The sequence below is a fragment of the Plecotus auritus genome (genome assembly GCF_963455305.1).
Source record: "Plecotus auritus genome assembly, chromosome: 1".
In the NCBI taxonomy this organism is placed as follows: domain Eukaryota; kingdom Metazoa; phylum Chordata; class Mammalia; order Chiroptera; family Vespertilionidae; genus Plecotus; species Plecotus auritus.
Window position 1 is genome coordinate 38,328,312 of NC_137770.1, and position 19,174 is coordinate 38,347,485.

A 19,174-nucleotide genomic window follows, 5' to 3' on the forward strand; every position below is an offset into this window, starting at 1 on the left:
TTTTTGTTTTCTTGTAAAGCTAGTATTTTAAATAACGCATCATTTGCCTCCCTCGGGAGCTCTTTGGGATCCGTTGACCATTCAGTACTTGTTTAATCCCTCCTCATCCCCGAGTTAAAATGCTTTCTTATTGTTCTATGCATCCCACTGTATTTCATTCCTGCAGAAAGGTTGCAATCTCCTGGTAGAACCATTAACTGGCACTAGTGCATTCTTTTAAGTGGGACACACCCATTTCAGGGTTGTTATTTGTGGTCACACAAAGGAGACTGGGAATGCAGACTAGTTCTCCAAATCCTGAAGAGATGATGGCGTAGCCACATATTAGGAGGGTTCACTTGGAAATCTTTTAGGGTTTGTTTTTTTTGTCTGTCATGGGGGGAACTGGTAACTACTATTTATTACTAATCAGTGTCTGTGGAACAAGTGGAGGGAAATAAAAAGCACTGCTGGTTTCCCTCTGGTATAACAGATTTATTTTGAAACAGTCCATATTAGCACTGGGTGTGGCCACCCTCCAGCCTCGCTTGGATTGCTTTTCAGCCATTTTTATTCAGCCTCATACTTCACACATCCATCTCTCCTTTGTTACATTAAGATGCCCTCCTTCACCTTGCTCAGTTTGAGAATAGGAGGAGACAGAGATAATTTGCAAGAATGAATTATGTGTAGAAACCTTGGGGTGTTTGTGAGATGAAGTGTCTTTTAATATTTAACAAATACGGTTCTGAAGAAGGAGCATTTGACTTAACCTGCAGGGCTGCAGCATCCCTTGGGGGACCAAGAATACTCTAGAGCAGAAGCTGGTTTTTGTGTTGAGTTTTTTTTTGTTTGTTGTTTTTTTTTAACAACTGGCATCTTCCCCTTGCAATTTTATATCACAGAAAGAATAGGATATCTTTTCATCTTCAATGCCCTGTGGGATTTTTCTTTGGTAGATTTTTTTAAGCAAAGAAAAAATAAACACGAACCTTAGAATTAAGAAGACAATTGTTCTGCCTCTTATTTTGTCGGTTGGGTGGTAATGACAAAATACAATACAGTCAAGTTCAAATTGTGTGGGTGGGTCTATTGGAAATACAACTGTCAAAAGTAAATAAATGGACCTAATACATTTGAAAGCCAGGACATAAAGAAATGTATGGCAATTCAAGAGTAATTTTAGAGAATGATGACAGTGATATGGGATAGCATATATTTTATGCAGAAGGTAGAATTTATACAAAATTCTTGATATTTCATTCTCGTTATGTGTTTAGATTCATCCAGTTTGTTCGATATACACACACAACAGCCAGCTATGGCTTGATATAATATCAAGTTGAGTTGGATATAAAGACAGAACAGAGTTGGTTTTTACACTATGATTATGGGTTTCTTCTATTCTTAGCAAAAGTAGATACCAAAAGATGGCAGTTTTTGTTTTATTTGTATAAAATGTAAGACATTATTTCATCATAATCCTATATATTTTGGCTCAGTTGACCTCATAAGGGGTGGGGGTGGTTAAAATGCATGGACATTTATAATCACAAAATGACACAAAATGCCATTACTTACCCATTGAAAAAAATCATTTTCCTTTCCAATATATAGCAACTTGTGAAGATTAATGCAAGATCATTGAGGGTCTTCTGCATGCAGTGACCTTTGGTAGACTTTAGTACCATTGATTTCCTTTTGTCAAATAGAACAAAGCCATTATCTTGAAGATTGATGAAAACTGACTAATAACTAGGTGGGTATACATAAAAGAGAAATGGTAAGAAGTAAATATTCCCTTTTCTCCCCACTAGGAGAACTTTTCATCTAAACTAAACCTACAATAAGATTTTTTAGCATTTTCAATGTATTTTCTTCATTTTAGCTCCCTTATTATCAAAAACAATTTCTATTAACCCTGGATGCACATTAGTATCACCTAGAGAGCTTTAAGAAACAAAAAGTATGCCTGTATCCCCAGAGGTTCTGAATCAATTGGGCCGAGCATCAATATTTTTTTAAAAGCTCCTCAAGTGAGTTTAGTATATAGTCAGGTTTGAAGCTACTGGTGTTTAATAATTCTTATTGAGCCCAATCCATAGACCAGCAGAACAAGGTCTGGTATGCAAATGATGAAATGGGTGTGATCTAGGAGGTGCTAAGAAGACAGTTAAAAGAAGACCATGTAACATTTGATAATGTTCTCCAGAACTGTTCCAAGGAGAAAGTCTTTGTTGGAAAACAGAATAAAGAAAGGGAGCCCTAGCTGGTTTGGCTCAGTGGCTAGAGCGTTGGTCTGCGGACTGAAGGGTCCCAGGTTTGATTCCGGTCAGGGGCACATGCCCGGATTTCGGGCTCAATCCCCAGTGGGGGGTGTGCAGGAGGCAGCCAATCAATGATTCTCTCTCATCATTGATGTTCTATCTCTCTCTCCCTCTCCTTTCCTCTCTGAAATCAATAAAAATATATATTTTTTAAAAAGCGAGCTTCAGGTTTCCTCCATGTTATTAAACCATCCATGGAGAAATTGCAGCCCATTGTATATCACATGAAGATTCTACTGAAACCAACACACTGTATCATAAGAACTGTACAACACATGCAAAAGGAACCTTATATTTATTTATTAATATATAAGATTTCAGCCATAGATAATGTTTAAAGAGATTAAAAATCTACATTATACTAAGCTACACAGTTTTTTGAAATGATACTAATACCCAGTATTGGTTAATAAACCACAGCTGATTCTACTCAGTGGAAATGAAATGACAATGAAACAATAAGCTAATAAAACACCTATATATACAGTAATCCTTTTTTTTTTCCAGAGAGGAAGGGAAAGGGAGAGAGATAGAAACATCAGTGATGAGAGAGAATCATTGATCTGCTGCCTACTGCGCCACCCCACACTGGGAATGGAGCCCACAACCCAGGCATATGCCCTGACTGGGAATCGAATCTCGATCTCCTGGTTTATATGTCAATGCTCAACCACTGAGCCATGCCAGCTGGGTGATATATACAGTAATCTTAAAGACAACAACATCATTAGTTATTTATTGGGCCCATTTACTGAGCACTTTACTTGCATCATTGCCTTTAATCCTCACAAATCATATGTGTTACGTATGACATGTAAGTTTTATTACTACCCCATTTTACAGGTTATCAACTGAGGCTTCTACCAAGGCACACAGCTAGTAATTCCAGAAGCTGGATTTAAACCTAGGCTCCCCTCTTCTCACTGCTCTAGTATCTGCCTCAATGCCTTTTTCCTCATTGATTTTTCTAAAAATACGAATTATCTAGGTAATGGTGATTGTGTGGATTTAATAACCCCTCACATTTACATAGTTTTCATTTGTCAAATGTCTTCTTATTTGAGATTTTTCAGTTTACTTTTGGACATTAAGAGCCTCAAAGAGGTTAAGTGACTTGCCCAAGGTTTTTTGATAAGTGGCATGTTGAGTAGAGAAGAGCTGACTGTTGGCTTCAAATCTAGAACTCTTCCCATCTCAGCACTCACCACCTCTTTTACTAGTGCTGAGTTACAGAAAGTGAACTCTCATTTTCCTCTTCTGGGATATTTTCACATAGGTTCTCTCTTTACAAATAGCAAAATTCATCAGCAAGGCAGTGGTTTTAACCAATTTATACCACTTTTGTCATCATCACCATCATTATAAATTCATCATCCTAAATTCTCCATCAGTATTATCTATGTGCCAATCACTGTCCTAAGCTCTTGTTACATATCTTCAGTAAAGGCAATTTTACAAACATAAAGGCAGACCAATATCACCCTTCATCAAATAGAGCACTTTATTTGGTCTCAGTATTATTAGGATACTGTACAATTATTATTATTTTTTTATATTTTTTTATTGATTTCAGAGAGGAAGGGAGAGGGAGAGAGAGAGATAGAAACATCAATCATGAGAATCATTGATCCACTGCCTCCTGCACGCCCCCTACTGGGGATCGAGCCTGCAACCCAGGTATGTGCCCTTGACTGGAATCGAACCCGGGATCCTTCAGTCTGCAGTCCAATGCTCTATCCACTGAGCCAAACCAGCTAGGGCAGGATACTGTACCATTATTACAACATAAATAATTACATTTGCAAACTCCCTCTCTGCAGATTCTAATGAGATCCAATGGGAAAACTGGCTTAGCAGGGGGTTAAGGGATTTTTTTTTTTTTTTAATGAAAGAAAAGCCTCATTATATAGATAAAACACCAAATGTAGGTAGTTATTACTCCATTGAAAAATAAAAGTATTTTTTTCATTATGTTATCATTTTCAAGAGAATCTTTATGAGGAAATGTTTCAAAGTTTGGAGAGAGAATAATGGCTTTATTGTTCTTCTAAAAGTGGTACATGCACATTATGAAAATTCCCATTTGTATGAAGAGAGGTCAAATGAAAGTCGCAAGTCACCCAAAGTCCTACCACCTACAGTTAATGAATGTTAATAATTGCTAAATATTGTCCATAATTCTACCATATCAAATGAAGCTAGAGGGCTAGGGAGGTAGTGAAAATAGCTTTTATAAAACAAGATTGCACATATCTCAAAACGTATTTGAAATAATAAAATGGAGGAAATTGACACTGAAAGAATTGCTGAACTTCAAATGCATGGTTTTTTACTCTATAAGCTATTCCTACCTAAAATTAAGAAAAATACTCTGATAAACATCAGTAGGTTACAATCATTTTTTAATTACATGTTTTGGGTTTAGACTGTACAGATGGACCCTCTACAGTGTCTCTTTCTTTCTTTCTTTCTTTCTTTCTTTCTTTCTTTCTTCCTTCCTTCCTTCCTTCCTTCTTTCCTCCCTCCCTCCCTCCCTCCCTCCCTCCTTTCTTCCTTTCTTTCTTTCTTTCTTTCTTTCTTCTTTCTTTCTTTCTTTCTTCTTCTTTCAAAAGAAGATCCACCATGGGTGAGAAAGAGTGACAGAAATACTGGTCTAAATCCATATCTTAAAATATATAATTTTTTTTCAGATTTTTATGAGTTAATATTTCTTTAATTAAAAAAACAGTATTCCTGATACTCTATGAGTAAAGCATTATGATTACTCTATGTTAATAGGGATTGTGGATGAAACCTTTCATCATAATCAGCAGGCCCTTTCTTCTGCATCATTTTTTAAAGTTTCCTCTTTCTCGTCCTCCTAACCCCTCCATGCCCTCCTCCTAATTTCTTCTTGTATTCAAAATGGTATTATTACTCAATTCTTTTTTATCTTTAGACTAGTTAATATATTTGAGACCAGAATCTGTACTCGATATATTTTAAATTAGCTTATAATAGAACCAAGTTCTAAAATCCACTGAATCCAGCAAACAAAAGCTAACATACATGGTTGGATAGTTTTCAGACCATCACTTTTCTTTTTGGAAATAATTAAATGTACATCACCAATACATTTCCCATCCTTCTCAACACGCTATCCTAAGTTATGTGCATACTTGGTCATGTATTAATATTTACATTTGTCACCTTTCCAGTTCTTACAAAAGTACACACAAACATTCAAAGAAACACAGTTGCCTTACAATTAAGCTCACACTTTAAAAGCTAAGAATTTGACATTAATAAATCTTTAAAAGCCATCGTCTGCCAATGTGACAATTAATAATAATAACTACATTAAAAATCTTGATCATTACAATTGTATTCCAAATGTACAGAATATATTTTAAATAAGATATTATTAGGAGTTTTAGAACTTAGAAATAGAGAGTTCTATTTCCTCCAAATATACTAGAGCTATATTTTTAAGTTAAAGCTGAGCAAAGTTATAATTTTCACACAATCAAACCCTTAAGTTCTTTTTTATTTTCATTATTGCCCAGAGGGGAGGAAAATAATTCAAGCATTACTGACAAGTTCTTTGCCCAAACTGGCATTAATTATGAACAAGTGAAAAGTACAACCATAACAGGTTTGAATGTTTGGAATGTATTGCAGTTCCACTCGTTTCACAGTGGGCTGGCTTCAGATGTGGTCATCCTGTATGTCTTTTCTTCAGGTACATCTCATCACTCTGCAGAGCAAATCTACTGGTAATAGGGGTCGGGAAGGACATAACATTTTATTGAATGGAACAGGAGTACAAAGAGAAATCATTCCTTATCCTTATCTTACATCTTTTTAGTTCAAGAAATATTTTTATTATTATGGTCTTGGTCAAAAATTTTAAATTTACTCATTTATTTTTATAAAGAACCAACAGCTGTCTACCTCCGTGGTTCTTTTCTATTCCAATACAATGCTGGATTTTTAGGGTGTGGCCCAGACTTTTTGTGGCTAGTTATGACTGATGACCACCCACCAAATGAACAGGATATGGCCAGGAAGCTTAAAGAAAGAAAAAGCATATGAAGACATTCATTGTTCAATACCTTGCAAATCTTTCTGGGTGCCTTCCTCCACAACCATGTGCCCAAAGTCTCTTTTTCTCTCTCCATATGGCCATCTCTGCCTTTGATGCCAGCTGCCCTGTGGAGACTCCTCTAAATGAGCCCATTTGCTGGAGTTTCAGCAGGAGGAGCTGCCCCTACTGTCTTAAATTCTAGGCCCTGCTGGTTCACTTCTTAGCCAGGCCCACCCCATCACCATGACAATGGGCCTAAACTTCATTGTGTTACCTTTGCAGCAAGGGGGGGATTGTGGTCCTAGTGCTCAGAACTAGCAAACAGAAAGCACATTCAGCTGGTTCACAAAATTCTCAGAAACATAAAAGCAGTTGATGTTTCTGAAGGGTAGTCATTAGAAGAATGTGTTTGCTTTTGTCTCCCATGGAATTAAAATACCAGAGATCCTTGCTGGCTGTGGCTTTGCTCACCAAATCCTTCATTCTCCGTTGTTCCACCAAAGCTCACGTAGAGGATCATCTGTGTGGGTGACATGCTGTGCATGTTTACTGCCTACGCAGAGCACCAGGCTTGGTGTCTCTCCCCTTTCAGAACATCTATAGAATGATTTACACCTCCAGAAATAGTGCTGCCATTTTTCTCTTGACATTATCTTGGCTGCATTTAGGAGCTGTCAGCAAGGGCCTGGGCAATGGAACCATTGCAGGTGTTTTATTAGCAAAAGTCCCTTCCAGCAGTTTCCCCTCTGGGCTCAGGGCGCCTGAAGTACCATTTAAAGTTTTAGTTTACGTAAGAGACTTCTCAAGGCAGAGGAAGCTCATGAATTTGTTGGCTAGAAGATGTCATCTTTGCAGGTCTCTGTGTATGTTGAAAGTATTTTGATGCATCTGTTTCCATTATGTTTCTCCAGTTTGATAGCAAAATAAAGGCAAGTTCAATTAGGGAAAGTTACTGTTTCTTCTGGCTAATTTTAGGGGATGGTATTTTTGTTTGCCTCATGAGAATCAGAGAAACTGCCTTTTCTATACTGCTTTGGACACTGGGTTGTACAGAACTGAAGTTTTTATAGCCTTCTACTCCTTGTTAGAAGGTAGTCAATTATCATAACCAATTATTGGAAGCTTACTAAAATAAAAAGTAAAAGTCAAGAGCATGTCATTTTCAACAAGCTTTTAGTTGAAATGCTGATATTACCTATGAATAGGATTTCCTCACTTGGCCTTTTTAAAAAAAATAGCATTAACTGCCCTGGCCGGTATGGCTCAGTTGGTTGAGCATCTTCTAGTGCAGTGGTCGGCAAACTCATTAGTCAACAGAGCCAAATATCAACAGTACAACGATTGAAATTTCTTTTGAGAGCCAAATTTTTTAAACTTAAACTTCTTCTAACGCCACTTCTTCAAAATAGACTCGCCCAGGCCGTGGTATTTTGTGGAAGAGCCACACTCAAGGGGCCAAAGAGCCACATGTGGCTTGTGAGCCACAGTTTGCCAACCACGGTTCTAGTGCATTGAAAGGTCACTAGTTCAATTTCAGGTTCAATTCCCAGTTGATTCCTAGTCCAGGCACATATCCCTGGTCAGGGTGTGTATGGGAGGCAATGGATCAATGTTTCTCTCTCACATTGATGTTTCTCTCTTGGTCTCTCTGTCTCTCCCCCTCTCCCTTTCTTACTCTCTAGAAAGAAATCAATTTAAAAAAAATTTAAGTAGCATTAACTTCTCATAGCAAGGGAGGCAATGCTACCTGTAATCTTTTTTGGACCAAGATGGAATATAAATAAATATACTTAGGAATATGGTGCAATAATGCAGATATTTGTGCACAATTTATTGCCATTTCATATTATTCCCTTATTCCACATTTTGCCTTATAAATGACATTTGAATATCTGCACCACTGTCTTCTTACTTCCTACATTTTTAATAAATTTTCTGAATACTGCAGCCACTATTAGGTCATATAATGGAATACATTTATAATAGTTACACAAACCAAAAAATTTTGGGCTGCATCAAAGGGCTGTTTTCTAGAAATTTGACATAGCGTTTTATTTCCATTTAGCTGTTAGTTAAAATCTTGGGTCACTTCTGTTTTTCTCCTCTGTTCTTGCTTGGATCATGGAAGTGTGGGTAGCACTGATTTCAGTATTTCAAATTTGCCAGTTCACCCTTGAGGTGTATTAGCACTAAGTCAGCCCCAGCCAGGCTGAGTGTGTGCTCCCACCTGTGATTTGGGGACTGAGATGAGATCACCAAACCCAGTCCATTTATCAGGTTGATAGGACACACTGATCTCTCATTTCAAAGCCATATGGTTTTTGGCAAAGTAACTTGTAATTCTCACAATTGGTAAAACAGTACAGTAATTTACCTGTCTTGGTGAGTATGCCTAGTGAATGTGTACTCTGGTGTACAGCCTCTCATCTGGCCTTTCCACATTAGGAGGATATTGAAAGAAGAGAAAAGCTACCTATACTTTGTTGTACCCAAAGACGACTTCGGGTAATTTATTGCAGTTACAGAGTTATTGGTAGTTTTTTAAAGTGGGTTCTAAGGAAACTTATTCAAATATCCATTTTTCTGGATTGGGTACAATAAAAGCTTCCTACACGAGCTTACATCACTGTAAGCAAAATTAAAATGTGAAAACTTGGCATTTGCACAGCAGATTGGCAACACAGAAATTCTCTTCCCTGATCACACCCCATCACTTCCTACCCTTCCCGCTGAATCATCAGAGCTTCGGGCCATTTGCCAGCACTCTGACCACACACAGCCATTGCCATTCTCCCAGCCCATCAGCCCAACGGTCTTCACTGCCTCTTATTCCCAGCCCATGCCCATGCCTATGGTTAGAGGAGTTAATGTTCATTCCAATTCCGTCCTCTTGGATCTTCAACTCCTCTACCCATGCTCACGGCCCTGGCTCAGCCCCACTGCCTGCTGCTCAGAACACCCAGCCTCCAACCCTGCTGACTGGACCTTCTAGAGAGCCTCCACTTGAACCAGACCCTCTTTACTTTCTGGCAGTCCTTTCATCCATTTCTTTTTGAATCATTACTATATTTTTCTAGATCGCTGCTGTTCAGATAACAAGACACAAGTAATTTAAAATCTTCTAGTTATCATATTTAAAAAGAAACAGATAAAGTTCATTTTGATCATGTGTTTTATCTAATCCAACATATCCAGAGGATTAGCCTTTCAACAACAAAAAATCAATATAAACAGCATTAATGAGATACTTTACATCCTTTTTCGGACTAAGCCTGAAATTTGATAGGCAGTTTTTCCAAATGGACTAGCCACATTTCACGTGCTCAGTAGCCACCTGTGGCTCCCCACAACTGTATGGAATAACACAGGTCTTGACTGTTCCTAGTCTCTTCAAGTCCTACCCCATTCGCCTCAGTCTCAGGAAGAGCTCAGGACTCATTGTTAAGTAAATCTACCTCCAGCCACTTGGTGTTAGTCCCTTTCCTCCTCAACACATGTCTGTTGCCACAGCCCGCCCTCTCCACTAACATTTCCAGGTCTCACTCAACCTCAAGGTTAACTTGTTGCTATGACTCCTCTAACTACCATTCTATTTACCATCTTCTCTATTACTTTGAATTTCCCAGCACCTACTCAACCACAATTGCCTCCTTTAGTCTCTCCTCTCATGGAGGTTTTCTCTACTCTCATGACTTCAATCATCATTTCCACTCAGAATACAGCCAACTGTAAGTATTCTGGCCTTTTTACTAAATTTCAGTCCTGCATTTCCAAGTGCCTACTGTATCTATTCATCTGACTAGCACTGGAATATGATATTACTGGCATTTAACTCACAGCTACTCTAACAAATCCTAGAAAAAAATCATTTAATTTCCAAGCTTTAAAAAAAGTAATACGTATTGCATGTAATTGTCCGTCTCACCTCATCCCTGATCCCTATTCCATCTCTGCCCCCGGCTATGCCAAATACCCTGCTTTGATGTCATCACTTCGGAACCCAGAGGTTTAAAACCAAGTGTCAGCTTTTCATCAAACCAGCTCACCCTTGGATTTCCTATTTTTGTCAGTGATATTAATCACTCAGTCACCCAGCTTGGAAATGTTGCTTTCACCCTTAATTAGCTCTTCCTCCTTTCTCCCACAGCTAATTAGTCACTGTTCTTGTCAATGAATCTCTCATAATATTTCCCTTTATCCACCCCATCTTCTTAACAAATTGCTCCCACATTCACAAACCATCCCACGTCCATTGTCATCAATCCCAGTACTATCCCTTCGTTGAAATCACCTTTTACCAACAACATAAGATACACTGGCACTGATGCATTTTTAAGCAAATGTCCAGTCTTCCAAGCTAGATTCTTTTTTTTTTAAATATATTTGTATTGATTTCAGAGAGGAAGAGAGAGGGAAAGATAGAAACATCAATGATGAGAATCATTGATCGGCTGCCTCCTGCACACCCCCTACTGGGGACTGAGCCTGCAACCTGGGCATGTGCCCTGACTGGGAATCTGTGACCTCCTGGTTCATATGTTGATGGTCAACCACTGAGCTACACCGGCCAGGCTAGATTCTTAAAAGCAGGAACAAAACTTTATGATATTTGCATTCCTGCAATTACTAGCTAAATAGATAACCAATGACTATTTACTGCTGATGAGTCATTTTCACTTAAAAAAAATGTCATGTTAAATACGTAACTCTAGAAACAGATTTAAACATAATCAGGTTGCCCAAATTAATTTTGCAGACTTTTGGGGACATTTAATATATAACCAAGTATTGTGAGAGATACAACTGTATTGTTTTGGAAAAAGATTCAAACTTAGTTTTGATCTTGCTTTTCCTCGTAACTAGTCAGTAGACAAGTTTCTCAACTTTTAACTTCCTCACCTGTTATATAGCAGTCCCCCCTTATACGTGGGGGATACATCCCAAGACTCCCGTGGGTGCCTGAAACCTTGGATAGTACTGAACTCTGTGTACTATGTTTTTCCTAAATATACAATCCTATGATAAAGTTTAATTTATAAATTAGGAACAGTAAGAGATTAACAACAATCCTATCTAATAAAGAGGGAATATGCTAATTGACCGTCATGCCCTCACAAAGATGGCGGTGGCCACAGCCAATAAGGAGGGAATATGCTAATTGACTGCCACGCCCTCAAAGATGGCTGCACCCACAGCCACAAGATGGCAGCACCTAGTCCCCTCAGCCCCGCCAGGGTGGCAGGTGCATGGCATGGCCGGGCCCGCCCCCAGGCGGGTCCAGCCACTCTGCACACCTGCCTCTGGAGTCCCCCAGTCCCCTCAGCCCCCCAGCTGCCCAGGGCCGGCCCGAGGCACAGGCAAGCCTCGGATGGCAGCTGCCCATCCACCCAGGGCCGCCCGAGGCTCAGGTAACCAGGGCCAGCCAAGGCTTGCGCTGCCGGCAGTGACAGCAGCAGAGGTGTGGTGGGGTTTCACCTTCCCCTGATCGCCGGGTCGCCTCCCACCCCTGAGGGCTCTCGGAACGTGAGAGGGGCAGGCCGGGCTGAGGGACCCCCCCGCTCCAGTGCATGAATTTTCATGCACTGGGCCTCTAGTAACATAATAAAATAGGACAGTTATAACAATATACTGTCATGAAAGCTATGTGAATGGCTTTGGGGTCATTGTTAAGTAAAACAGGGTTACTTGAACACAAGCACTCTGATACCCCTACAGTCCACCTGATAATGTAGAAACCACTAAATGACTAACAGGTTTGGAGCATGAACAGTGTGGATTCGCTGGACAAAGGGATGATTCACATACTGGGTGGGACAGAGCAACAGGGCTTGAGATTTTATCACGCGACTCAGAATGGCATACATTTAAAATGTTATGAGTTGTTTATTTCTGAAAATTTCCATTTAATATTTCTGGACCACAGTTGACCCCAGAAATCAAAACTATGGGTAAGGGGTGACCACTGTATACCTATCGAATAGAGTTTATTGTAAGGTTTAAATTCTTGCAGAAGACTGGAAAAACAAACAAACAAGCAACGCTTAGAGAGTTTGGAGTTACACTTTAATATAAACCAGTGGGCCCAGAGAAAAACAAATTCAAATTCTGAGCAGAGCAACAAGCAGAAATTTTCTTTTTATTAAAGAACTAGCCCTATGTGTGCTTAGTGGTTATCTCACTGGAAGCTTGTGGCCTTGAAAACAACACCGTTCTATCCAATAAAAAAATACACTGGCATGGCATGAGAGTATGGGCATATCTAGTCTCTGGCCTACAAGGTCAGACAGCTAAGTTTATCTTCCTTATTATTCAAGCAGGCTAGAAAGCAAAGTTATTTTTTCAGAATAAGAGGCTGTCTAAAATATAGCAGAGTTGACTTTACAGAATAAGGGACTATCTAAATAGCAGAGAATTTCAAACAGTAGTTTTACAAAATAGGGGTTAGCCTTCTCAAAATGAGGTACTATCTGAAAGTGTTTTGAATTTAAATTTTTTTCTAAAAAGATTGAAAGAGGGAAATAACTGAATGATAGATGTGATGTAGATTTTAAAGTTTGTATTTCAGACTTTTAAGTCACAGACCCTGTCCAGCCGCTACCCCTACCCCTCAGTGTTGGAGCAGGCCAGGCATTGGCTGGGATCTCCTGGGCCTGCTGCCACTCTCCGGAAGGCACCGCTTCCCCAGGACCTCTCTTTTCACTGCTGTTCTCCTTCTCGGCACAGAAACATTTGTGTGACTGCTGTGCACTCCTACAGGCCACCATTGAGACGTAAAATTGTCAGCAGGGCCTCGAGATACACACAATCAATGCCACCCAAAAACAAGGGAGCGGGTTCTTTTTTTAAAATAATATTTTTTTATTGATTTCAGAGAGGAAGGGAGAGGGAGAGCGAGAGAGAAACAGCACTGATGAGAGAGAATCATTGGTTGGCTGCCTCCTGCATGCCCCCTACTGTGGATCAAGTCCGCAACCTGGGCATGTGCCCTCATGGGGAATCAAACCATGACCTCCTGGTTCATAGATCGACGCTGAACCACTGAGCCACACTGGCCGGGCAAGGGAACAGGTTGTTCACAAAGTCTTATGTATTTTCAGTTTTGCTTCAAAGTCATATAATTTGGGCCACTATGCAAATGGCATAGCCCAATGAGATATGTTCATAAATATAGGGTTGCTGGAGAGTCAACAGCCTTTTCGTATCTGTGAACTTATGAACCATCATCAGGGATGGAAAAGATTCTTCCAAAGCAAAATGGAATAACAGGAAGTGCCCTGGCCAAAGCCCTATGTCCCCTTGCTTGGGTTTAGGGATCCAAAGGCCGGTGAGAACCTGCAGCCACGGCTTTGCCAGCCAGCCGCCGCGGCATCCCTGGGCCCTGCCCGTGTTAAGTGCTGTGTGCTTTGTGTCTCCTCCCACAGCTATTGACCTGCTGTACTGGCGGGACATCAAGCAGACGGGGATAGTGTTCGGGAGCTTCCTGCTGCTGCTCTTCTCCCTGACCCAGTTCAGCGTTGTGAGTGTCGTGGCCTACCTGGCCCTCGCCGTGCTCTCGGCCACCATCAGTTTCCGCATCTACAAGTCTGTTTTACAAGCTGTGCAGAAAACCGACGAGGGCCACCCTTTCAAGTGAGTGCCCCAGCCAGGCCAGCCCTGGCCAGCCTCTCACGGGCTCTTTCCCTCTGCTGCTGTTTCACTCCCCTACACTTTGGGTCATGTTTCTCTGCGACCTAACAGGCCTCTTACGGGTTACTTTAACACCCTCTCTTCTAATAGCTAATGTTTCTGGTGAATTTCTAAAACAAACTCAACTGTCTCTATTCTAACACTGATTGTTTTACTGATTTTTAATATTTAATTATTACCAATTAAATATGTAATATTTATTTATTTTTAATCCTCACCTGAGGATATGTCTCCATTGATTTCAGAGAGAGAGAAAGGGACGGGGAGAGACAGAGAAATATGGACATATGCGCTCTGAACCGGCAACTTGGGTTATGTGCCCTGACTGGAATCAAACCCGCAACCCTTGGGTACATGGGATCACGGTACAACCAATGAGCCATCCTGGCCAGGGTTTAAATACTTAATTTTTAAATTTAACATAAATTTACTTATATAATATAAATTTAAAACAAATTTATATTTAATATTAGTATTTCATATTTAATTATTCCTAATAGTAATCATAATTCTTGATATATATATATGTGTGTGTGTGTGTATATATATATACACACACACACACACACACACACAATGTTTCATCATTTTAAAAGTGTTTCAACAATTAATCCTCCAAACTCTGTGAAGAAGGCAGGGCATTATAGTCCTTACATACAAATAGGAAAAGTGAGTTTCTAAGCAGAAAAGTGACTCACCCAAGGCCACAGGGCCAGTCCAGAGCACAGAGCCAGGACCAGGTGTTTGGATGTTCACTTCTAGGCTCTCTCTAGAAGTTTAATACCAATGGGCTGATCTTCTGAGGTGTGCAAGGGTCATGAAGAGTCTTATAATGTTCCCTCATCTGCATTTTTATACCAGGGAGATCTGACCGGAATAAATATTGAAGAACACATTATTTTTTTAAAGGCAATATACTTGGAGAATATAGGAAATGTAGTGAAAGGAGGTATTAGCACTGCTGGCTACATGCCACCCACCCGCACCCCAGTTTATCTCCTGATTCTAGATTGTGAGCTCGGGCACCTTTAGCCCTGACTGTCAGTCACCTCTCGCCTGGTGCTGGCCCCAGAGCGCAGGCTCCGCAGCAGGTGTCCTCACCACCTGTAAGCAGGGACAGTTCTGCCTCGTGGATGACACACGTAGGTGCTGCCGAATTGGTTTCTCAGCCAGCCCCAGTAATTCTCCGGGATGCCTCCGCCCTACCTGGCTCACCCACCAGTCAGCTGAATCAAGGCCTCCGTGCACCAGGCTCTTAAAGGGAGAAAGATGACTGTGTTATGGGGCCTGGTGACAAAAGGGAAAAGGCTGTGCATCAGATGTCCCTTCCCAGCCTTTGGCTCCTGGCCTCAGTGTCAAACCCAGTTATAGGCTGGGCATTCTTGTTCTTGGGATGCATGTGGCCTTCTTCTAATGCAGAGTTAAAGTGTCTTTGGGCCTATAGTTCCCATCCCAAAGGTGGGAAGAGTAAAGTGGAGTGTCATGGGACCAGAGACTACACATTTAGAGTCTCGCCCTGCCCCCACCTTTGCTCTCAGCCATTCAGGAGAAGCTGGTTTCTCCTGCTTTCTTGGCCCCCAAGACAGTCAAGTTACAAGAGGAACTTATCTTTCATTTGGTTTCTTTTTCCCAATACCCAGTATAGGACCAAGAGTCTAACTACAATTTACTCAACTACTTTTTGTCCTTTAGGACACCATTTTAAAATGTAGGATTTTCCTTTGTTTTTATCGGTTAAAGAAATATCTGACTCAGAGTACATTTTGAATCAAAACATTCTAGACACACAAATGGAAGAAAACCCATAATATTTCCATATAAACCCCCTAAAACTCAAGCCAAATGCTGCTTTCCTCTTCACCCCGATTCCCAGAGTTAGGTAGGCACTGTAAGTGCTCTAGGGCTATCCTCTGGGTAGACAACACGTCCTGTATTAGTGCAGAAGTGGGTGGAGAGAAGGAGGTGGACCTCTGTGAGGAGCATGGCCAAACAGGAGGATGCACTAATTTGCATATATTTGAGGAGTTTGGTTTATCTACCCAAGTGTTCAATATAACCATTTGAACAAATGAAAATGCAGTTACTAAAGATACTCTCTCTCCCTCTCTCTTTTTTTTGTGTGTATTTATCTTTATGTACACGATTATCTTTTTGTATTGAATTCATTGGGGTGACATTGGTTAGTAAAATTATATAGGTTTCAAGTGTATACTTCTGTAATACATCATCTATTATATTGTGTGTTCACCATCCAAAGTCAAGTCTCCTTCCGTCACCATATATCCCCCTTTACCCTTTTCTCCCTCCCCCACTCGCTTTTCCCTCTTGTAATCATCATACTGTTGTCTGTGTCTCTGAGGTGTTTTGTGTTGTTGTATTTTTGCTTAATCCCTTCACCTTTTTTACCCAGACCTCCAATCCTCTCCCCTCTGACAGTTGTCATTCTATTTTTGATATCTGAATCTGTTTCTATTTTATTTGTTTGTGTATGATTTCACTTACATGTGGAATCTAATGAACAAAATAAACAAAGGTACCTCTCTTAATAGAAGTAGTGAGCATTTTAATATGGCCCAGCTCACTTGAGTGTTCCGAGCTCTCTAGATAAAATCTTCGAAGAACTTTCCAGAATTTAAATACCAATCTTAAGAGTTTTAGATGACAAACAATAAATGGCAGCTAGAATTTTCAGATATTTCAACTATTTTAAAATATAATTCATGTCCACTCAGCCAAGAAGACATGAGGACTTTCACAATTACCTGGTGGGCCAGGGATATCTAGAGAATTCAGAAAGTGAGCTGATTTTGGACAGTTGCTCACATTATGATGCTGTCTTTGGGAAATAAAAGCAGTTACAGCGCCCCAAGAGGCACCATGATTCTCCCGTTCCCCCGCGCACTGAGTGGTGCCCACTGGCTGGCACCCCTCACCCCCAGGACGACCCAGCTGTCACACTCAGAGTGAAAGAAGGAAAACTTAGCTGTTTGGTGGTTCCCTCTGATGAGTGCTCTGTGGGGATGGTTTGTTGGCAGGGCCTACTTGGAGCTCGAGATCACCCTTTCTCAGGAGCAGATTCAGAAGTACACGGACTGCCTGCAGTTTTACGTGAACAACACGCTTAAAGAACTGAGGAGACTCTTCCTCGTCCAGGACCTGGTGGATTCCCTAAAAGTACGATTGCTTTAGCTGCTCACTAGACAGTCTTGAGTTTTGTTTTTTTCCCCCTAAAGGTATAATATAATAAACCAAAACCCATCCTGGATAATAAAATGCAAGTGGAAATTACATTCTAGAGTCAGAAAACTTCTAGCTGTACCGTACCATGGAGCTCATCCAGCCTAATCCCCTTATTTTACAGATGTTGGAAGTGTGTTGTGGCTCAGAGAGGCTAAGACACTTGCCCTAGGTTGCCCACTGAGTCAATAAAACTTTATTTATAATGCTGAAAATTGAATTTTATATCATTTTCACATATAGCAAAATGTTATTCTTGTTTTGATTTTTATTCGAGCATTTAAAAATGTGAAATCCATTCTTAGCTCATGGATCCACACAGAAACAGGCCAAAGGGTTCTGAGAAAAGTAAACAGGACCCTCTTGCAGTAATCCTGGGACAAGCTTTAAGTGCTCCTACATTCCCTGTTGAAATCATGATATATTTTGCCTCAAATTCTAATCTAAAAAGTCGAAGAAATGAGACCCTTACCTGTCACGGTTTTAGAAGCTGTGATAATCATTTCATTTTTCAGTTCGCAGTCCTGATGTGGCTCCTGACTTATGTTGGCGCTCTCTTCAACGGCCTGACCCTGCTGCTCATGGGTAAGGACAGATGAGCGTGCTACGTCTTCCTTCACACGCTCCGTGAGCATAGAGCTTCCTTGGCTGTTAGCTGTTAGCCGTTAGCTTGAATTGATAGATTCCTGGGAACAAATACCAGATCCCCTGAGTGCTGCGCATTTCCCTGACCATAGTTCAATAAAGAGTATACGATATATATTACACATTAATAATGAATTTCTTAGTCTGAAGGGTTTTTTTTCTTCTTCTAATGTATATTACAATGGCGGTTATGGACAGAAATCCATTTTCATCTTAGGAAGGCACAATCTACCCTCATTCAAGGGAGAATGACTTACTATCTGTAAAGGGCTCGGCATCCCTTTGTTTTCCTTAGGAACTGCCCTGTCCTCTTTTATCTAGAATGCTGACTATTATAAATGCTATAATATTACATAACTACATAAACATGTATCTATAAGCTTATAGATACTGGTGACTCTCAGAATTTTAATACTCTTATTTGTTTTTCATCCCAGCTGTGGTTTCAATGTTTACTCTACCTGTAGTGTATGTTAAGCACCAGGTAAGTTCTGTGTGAAGTCAAACATTCATGTTACGTTTGGCCTCATGAACTTTGGATGTGCTCATGATTTTCTTCCTTGTTGTAGGCACAGGTTGACCAATATCTGGGACTTGTGAGGACTCACATAAATGCTATTGTGGCAAAGTAAGTTACACAGTGCAACTTGTAAAAAGGAGAGACTGTCTTAAGCAGGCATATAAGTGGATGAGGTAGGGGTAATAAAAGGATAATAAAATTATAGGTTGATTTATGATCATTCATTCACTTACTTGAGTCATACTCATGCTCTTTCCAATAGTATTATTTCAGAAAATAAGTACAAATTTTAAAACTCTCAAACAAAACTTTCAGGTGTGTTGATGGTTTATTTCAGGTATCATGGTGAATGAGGATTTTTTTTGACTCAACCAAATCACACATTTTATTTTTTACTTTTATTTTTCAATTACAGTCTATATTCAGTATTATTTTGTTTCAGGTGTACAGCATAGTGGTTAGACAATCATATACTTTACAAAGTGATCCTCCTGATATTTCAAGTACCAACCTGGCTCCATACATAGTTATTACAATATTAATTACTCTATTCCCTATACTGTTCTATTCCCTGTGACTCTTTTGTAACTACCAATTTGTGTGTCTTAATCCCTTCACCTTTTTTATGCCATCCCCAACACCCCTCCCCTCTGGCAACCATCAGTCTGTTCTCTGTATCTATGAGTACTTCTATTTTGTTTATTCTTTTATGTT

The 19,174-nt window shown here is 40.0% G+C and overlaps 1 protein-coding gene across 3 annotated transcripts in view; it reads left to right on the plus strand.

Annotated features, from left to right (window-relative positions):
• Nucleotides 1–19,174, plus strand: part of RTN1 (reticulon 1) — a 193,477-nt gene that overhangs the window by 172,090 nt on the left and 2,213 nt on the right. For all 3 annotated transcript variants that reach the window (XM_080671506.1, XM_080671505.1, XM_080671507.1), the window contains 5 exons: nt 13,794–14,001; nt 17,094–17,232; nt 17,811–17,880; nt 18,378–18,424; nt 18,510–18,568. In XM_080671506.1, coding sequence (XP_080527632.1) covers nt 13,794–14,001; nt 17,094–17,232; nt 17,811–17,880; nt 18,378–18,424; nt 18,510–18,568 — 523 coding nt within the window. The remainder of the gene's footprint in view (nt 1–13,793; nt 14,002–17,093; nt 17,233–17,810; nt 17,881–18,377; nt 18,425–18,509; nt 18,569–19,174) is intronic.